General features: G+C 39.8%; 1 protein-coding gene across 26 annotated transcripts in view; it reads left to right on the top strand.

Annotated features, from left to right (window-relative positions):
• The first annotated feature begins 656 nt into the window (after positions 1 to 656).
• Positions 657 to 7,305, top strand: part of map7d3 (MAP7 domain containing 3) — a 31,514-nt gene continuing 24,865 nt past the window's right edge. For 22 of the 26 annotated variants that reach the window (XM_044204436.1, XM_044204451.1, XM_044204446.1 and 19 more), the window contains exon 1: positions 1,630 to 1,786. In XM_044204436.1, coding sequence (XP_044060371.1) covers positions 1,741 to 1,786 — 46 coding nt within the window. In that variant the 5' untranslated portion in view covers positions 1,630 to 1,740. Of the gene's footprint in view, positions 678 to 1,629; positions 1,787 to 7,305 lie in introns of those variants that run through there. The other 4 variants (XM_044204449.1, XM_044204458.1, XM_044204456.1 and 1 more) reach the window with 4 other exon arrangements.

Raw genomic sequence — 7,305 nt, 5'->3', positions numbered from 1 at the left:
CTGCCCCAAATGGCCCAGGCTGCTGCGCTCTTGCCTAATCCTGAAGTTGTTGCTAGGATACACAGAGCTGTGGTGAACAAGTGACCACTTAGACCCAAGGCATGTGTTACCATGACTCCAACTGTTATACAGTATTTCTGACCCACTTTGCATGATGACACTGTTACCAGATGGATCACCCACTACTTATTGTTGGGACACAAAGACATTCTTCTCACTGAAATGAATTGATTTTGAGCAAACGAAAGTAATACCTGATACTCAAGAACTGACTTTTTTCACCTATTCGCCCATTGTTGTACTTTATTTGTATGAAAATTTGCCTTATCAAGTTCCATCTGAATAAATTCCTCTTTATAATAGATGTCACATAATTGATTAAGTTGAATAGTGTGAAGATGTCATTATTTGTGCTCTGAGTGTTAAATAACACAATATCCAGGCCATTGCAACTGAACCCTACATGCTGTGTTACTTCCTGTTTACCATGTATAATAGATGAGAGGCCCTGGGGCTAAAGCATGTGAGACAGACCAGGACAGAAGATGCAGTGTTCATGGCAAGAGAAGGAACATAGAGCCCTGAGAAAATGTGTTATTCTCTCATTGGGAGACGTTTGCCTACTGACCATTTTCCTCAATCTCTAGCTCTGCAGATTCTTCAGCACATTTAATCTGGTAAGGTTTCATTTTTTCACTATTAACAATCACTATTTTTAAATGCCATCTCAAAAGCAAACAATGAACAAATTTTAATTAAAGTTCACTGTCTTCCTATCTTCCTTCTACTCTGAAAACTCTCTGAATCTCAGAAGCCAAATGAAAAATATTTGATGTAATAAAAATACTATATTTGTTCATTTATTTCACTAAAGTACCATGCCTGTTTTATTAATTGGCTCTGAAACTTAATTGTTGGTGTTGTCAGTTATCTCTTGTGGATTAACTTTCAATTTATTAGCATACAACAACTGCCACTTAAACGCTAGGGGGGGCTCTTGGATGCCATAGCAAATAGTCTAGTATTTTTTTTTTTTCACCCCCTTAGATCGTCTATTTAAAGGTTGAAATACTACTAGTCACATATTATGGCACACCTTGCAGTTGCACAACGTTTCGTTTATGATTAAAATCCTCACGCAAAGAGAAAGAATCTGCAAAATGCTGCAGCCTCTCCTATGCAAAGCAACTTTCTTGGAAGTGGAAGAGTTTACATGTCAAACGCCATGTTTGAAGTTTTTACTGTAATCACTTGCGCTCATAAAAACTGTTTGCAGTGTTGCATTTGTTCTCCACATACTAAAAATGTTGATTTCAAATCGTTCTTCTGCTGACCTAACTTCAAATTGATCTAACATTAAAATACTGTTTATCCTGTGTTTAAACAGAATGGAGTTGCTTTCGAAAATGATTTGAAGCTTGTAAGGTACGATAACTTCAGCTGACCATTGTGTTTAAATTGTATGGAATTGCTTTCGAAAATGATTTGAAGCTTTTAATGTACGATAACTGCAATTGACCATGTCTCAAAACTTTCAATTCACACAGCAGCACTTTGAATGCTTTGTTCATCCGCGCTTTGCGACGCTGTTGTTTATTTCCGGAAACGGGTCAGAGTGAGGCCTCTTTAATTCTCACCCTCTCTTTGATGTCCACGTCCCCGTGGTGTCCGAGTCCTACCGGCTGAGATGTGTTACGCGCCGCTGCTTTAGAAAAAACAGAGAAGGAAAACTTCATAGAAATGGCGGAGGGTACTACGACTCTCAAAGGCTTGCGAGCCCAAATGGGTAAGTAATATCTTGGCAGTCGTGGTTATTTTTTGACCCAGTTGTGTCTTACAATGTAGTAGTCACTTTGTAATGTTTGCTGGCAGCTGCCGCCTCTAATCGGGTCATTTGAACGTGTTCAAACGCGGCCAGCTTTTCTGGCTAGTAACGTTAGCTCCCTGTCCGGTTATCTGCTGACAATGGATGCGAAAAATCAGCAACTTCTTCCCGCATTAAATGTTATAATTTTGATTGATTTTACTCATCCATATTGAAACATTTCGGGAAAAGCCAAAGGAGCTGGTTTAACTTACCGAAAGAAAAGTAACTGTTACTTGTAGTTAACGTTAGCTAAAGTTGTAACGTTATATTTTGTAGCCTGAGAACCGGTTGACATATCACGACTGTACTTGTCTGGCGCCTAGCACACCTAGCTTTGCTTTACCGCATTTTAATCACGTTGTCTAACAAGGTGCTGTTGTGTGACTATATTAGACTAGATAGATAAACTCTAAATGCTAGGTAAACAAAGCTAACTAACTGCTTTGTAACTGACATTCGCCTGTAGCTTAGATAACGTTGCTCATCACTTGGGGATTATTGTCAAAAGTGATCATTTGCTATCCGTATCAGGAAGAGTTCAGGAAGCGTATTGCTGTTCTGTTCATGCCTTTTGTATTAAGGTTGACAGCGATTTGAGTTGATTCCTACAGTCGAAACCAACAGACAACTTGTTTTTTACTAGCCACATATCAGCCGGTTCACAGTACATCAGCAGTTTTGTAGCTTCCTGCTCAAAACTCCTCGTATCTTATACAAAGTGTTCTTTTCTCTCCCACATTCATTGGTCGACAGTTATGCTTATTTGTTGACATATGGCATAACCCCCCTCCACTCGCCAGGGAGGATAACTACAACAATGTCTGACCTGAATTTGAGATAAAGCTGGAGTGTCAGACACTGTCAGCTCTGAGCTGTAAAAAACAAAAAAAAAAGCTGCGTGGTTGCTTTTCTTGAAATGTCTTGATGAAGTGAAAGAAGAGTTTTGGTTGGACCAGCCCCATGTCACAAACAGTTCTGTTAATCAAAAGGCTCATTGCATTTTTGTAAATAGTACTATGTAGACCAACTGCGGCAGCAAAGTCTCTATCAATGCTTCTCATCCATGCCTCAGCTGGCCCCTACCAGACTTGGACATGGATGTTTACTGTGTCTGCATCTGTGGGCATGAATGCACAGTTTGTTATGACTTGAGCTGTAGTTGGGCTGACAGTTTCTTTTAGTGTTTTAGGGTAAGAGGGAGTTTTCTGCATACCCAGTGTGGGTGTATGCATGTTTTACTCCTGGCAACAACTGTACTGATCTCCTTCCTGTTTCCCTTAACTTTTCCATTCAGTATTTTCAATCTGGAATTTACATCCACCCAATTCTGTGGCTTTATGAAAATATCCACAAAGTTTAGAGCGATGTGAAATGTTGGAAACCTGGCTTTGTGAGGAATAAAAGGATGTCATTTTGCTCAGCCTTCACTCAGAGCAGAAGAAACAAAATCATTTCAGGAATCTAGCTCATGTACATGGTCATTTCCACAAGAATGTGAGCAAGGAGAAAATGTACCCTGCCATTATACAGGGAGATCACACTAGTGCAAGTCACACTGCGAGGTTATCCTGATCCTGGCTCAGCAATTGTTGCTGCAGAATTAAAAGCATGAGAAATATTTCTTAACTGGTTGGATTTAACCAGAGGAGGAAATGGACCAGCCTCAATTTCAGCGTGTAGTTTCTGGGATTTGTCCACTTAGCTTTGCTCTTCTAGCACAAATGCCCCATCCCTGTTTTATTTTAACCTTTTTTAAAGTAGCTGATAGGATGTATTACAGTAGAATTGTGTGCACACACATACACAACATAGCAAAACATGTTCATTTGTATAAGCTATAACTAAGGTCAGGCTATCATTAGAATAGTTTTGTTCATAAGGCATCAGTTGGCATATTTATATATCATAATTGTTTCTAGTTTATTTTTGGATTGTTCTTGTTTTCCTTTAATTTCACATTAGACTTACATGCAACACAGCTGCATGCACATACACAAGTTCCCTGCCTGCTTCTCCTAGAGATCTGGGATGGTTTTGAGGATAAATTCACATTTACAACCAGTCCAAAATTCTTGAGTCAATTTCTTGTGAACAGCTACATAATACTGGGACGTACATTGTCTATGAGACACAATGTCAAAGTTTGATTTAATGTGGTACTTACAGCAAAAAAGATCAGATGTGTGAATTAGGGGTGTACAGATGAAACAACACATGTCACATGTCACAAATTGTTGGAACAGGATGTTTGGCACTCTTGATTCAAACTTGTTTTGGTTTAGTAAGGCCTATAAACCAAATAATTACAGGTGTAATATAACAAAGTCTAATTACTATCTGCTTCTTGGCAAGTAACTAGTAGTTCCAGAATATTTGTAATTTATTGTCAACTTTGACAACTTTTTTGAAAACTATGAAACCTGTACTGTATGTACACTGTTTTATTCCCCAACACCTTATTATTAAAACAAAACAGATAAGAGTCAAGCAAGAACTGGATTGATAATTATAACTGATAATGGATTTGGATATGATCAGATCCTTTCAATGTCCACCTCAACAACAGAATGTGGTCCACCTGAAAGAGGAGACTGCCTAGGAAACTGGGATGTGTCATCATTATCCTGCCAGTACTGCAAATAGCCAAGGCTTACCTTTGCATGAACAGGTCTCTAGTAATCCCATAGAATATCTGGTGTGGTTGTGTGTGCGTGTGTGTGTGTGCACATGTGTGTGAGCATGCATCAGCAGTGTAATCTGAGGACCTGAAATCTTGAGCCAGCGATGGGAAGCTCTGTGCCATAGATGGCCAAGAATTTTGATGTTTTTATTGCAGCCAAGTACTACACAAGGTGAGTTGACTGATTTTGGACAAAATTAACAAAATAAAAGGAACTACTTGCTAGTTCAAGTTGTTTTGGTCTGTGAATTAACCTGTTATAGTGTTTGGTTGGGGTTAAAAATCCCTATGTACTTTTAGTACTCAGTGGCAAATGGTTGTCCACCCTTGCATTAAGCAGTGGAGACACTTTGTGCACAGTAAAGGCTGCATTTGGAAGGAGGGACAGAAAAGAGTCCTGCTTCTCCATTATACCAACATTGCCTATAGATGTATCTAAAGATCTTGCTTGTTATTTAAAGAACTAGCATTTGATCAATGTTAACATTTGAATAGAAGTGTTGATGATGTAATGCAGGCTGTCCTGTTTCCTGTTTGGTGTTTTTGTCTGGCCATCACCAGCCCCCCTGGTGGTCTTTACTGCTGCCATAATAAGGGCAGATTCAGATCAAATCAGGTGCTGCTTCGAAAGCGCCAGTCCTCTCATTAATTTGAGTGGGGGTGGTCGGTTTAGGCTGCGGCGGTGTGGGCCGCAGAGGATGCCGGGAAAAAACCGCAGCAACCTGCGGCGGAAAAGTTGAAACAGAATAAACTTTAGGAGAAACGCAACCTGACGTCACGCTGTGGTGGCCAATCCGGCGACCAGACCGGTCAAACTACTCTACAGTCAGCCTGAAATATCACTTAAACCAGGCACTATCCAGGCAGAGTTCATAGACCAAACTATGATACTCTCCCAGTTGTGTCCTCACTTGGTTTATTTTGTGTACCCAGCTTCGACATCTGTGTCTGGCTTGCAGTCTGAACTGAAAAATAGCGATACCAAGACGCTTCCTTTTGGTTTGTGTTAATTTGTTTTAGAGAGAGACAGTGGTGGTTGAGCAACCTAGAGAGTGGGTGAGGTAAGGGAGCTCTGGTAGCGAGAAAGCCGGTGAATCAGATAAATAAAGCGTTATTTTCTGATTGTTTCACATGGGGTTACGTTCTAAAGCACAAATGAACAAGCCCACACTGCCGCACAACCCTGCAGCTAATCGCTGCAATGCCTGATTTTGGTATGAATACAGCCTAACTCAGCAGCCTGAAGGTTGGACCACATCCAATCAGTGTATATATGTGCTGCAGTCAGAATGTTTTTGCGGTGTATTTTGAGCATCTCCTACTACCTGAAACTGCTGGATAATGCTGTAATCAGTATCACAATAGCTGTACAAATATATATTCAATATATATGTCACGCTAACCGGATTAATCACAGACTAAAACACATCACATTAAACTGCATGATGACTTTTTTTTGATGACCACATGATGATTGAGTGGAAATAACATGGTCCACCCACTGCAGACTGGATCTTTAACTCAAAATGTGTGCCAACACTACTACCTACACTTACCTGAACAACTGCTTATCTAGCTCAGATAATGTCATTGATCAGTCTGGTGTATAAGTAGTTAATTACTAGTGGTTTTGTTCCTTGTTAAGTGTTTAGCTGAATCTGTCGATGCAGCAGCAATGATGTATGTTAATGTGTGCAAATCTCCATAGTGACAGAGTGATGAGAGCCAGCTCCTCTGATTGGCTCTTTTCATTTCTATGAGCACACCTGGCTCTCTTGAGGTCTGTTGGGAAAACAGGATCTCTTCCCCCATCTCATTTAAGTACTTTAATCAGCACATGAATGTGTGTGGAGTGGAAAGTGTGTTCATTTCATTCCAAGGTGCTGTTTCTGTCTTATTTTGCTTTTTTCTTATTACTACAGATCAGTAAGTTCAGTGAGTAGGTACATCCATTGTGGTGTCCATAAAATTCAGTAAAATCTTTTCTGCATTAATGTTTGCGACAGAACTGGATATTACAGCCAATGATTTTATGCATAAGTAGTCTTGTGCCTAAAGAGTCTGAATGGTTTTAGCTTAACAGCTGTTACCTACTCAGCCCCTTTGCTTTCCTGTCTGCTTTTACTTCCTCTAAAGACCAGAGAATGCAGTTTGCTACCGGCAGTTAGCTTGTCGTGTCATGTAAGGTCATAGTATCGAAACTTAATATTTGGGTTCTCAACTAAATTGTTTACAATATTTTGTGCAAGATAATACTGTTGAGTAGCCCCTTCATAGATTTTACCCTGAATCTGCCGATCATGGGTAGCAAATCAGCATAATTTTATCCACAAGGTGTTGATAAATATACTGTATATTATACAGCCCAAATGTGAAGTAATTGTTCCTTGTAAACTGCCACTTAGTCTGTTGAGAAAGCCTTCAAAGCTTTACCGCTCTCTTTATTTAGCAATGAATCATCTCATTTCAGAGTCCATGTCTTCCTTGATATAGGCCTAAGCATGGTTGCGAAGCTCTTCATCCATCCCGAGCTGCTGTGTGTATCACTTAGCAACAGTTACCCTTTATATGAAGGTGGAGAGAAACGCGGTGAGATATGATGTGAAACAAAGATTCTGGGCTCGATTCAAAGCCAGGACAGTTCAGTGACATGATCTGCATAGCCATCAAGGTTCAATAGCTTAGCATCTTTTTACATATTTTCTCTGGAGAGATAAATGTGTGCTTTTGGTTTGATTAATTTATTCCATAGAATTAA

Source organism: Siniperca chuatsi, linkage group LG8 (assembly GCF_020085105.1).
Source record: "Siniperca chuatsi isolate FFG_IHB_CAS linkage group LG8, ASM2008510v1, whole genome shotgun sequence".
Classification (NCBI taxonomy): Eukaryota; Metazoa; Chordata; class Actinopteri; order Centrarchiformes; family Sinipercidae; genus Siniperca; species Siniperca chuatsi.
This window is presented reverse-complemented; position numbering and strand designations above follow the sequence as displayed.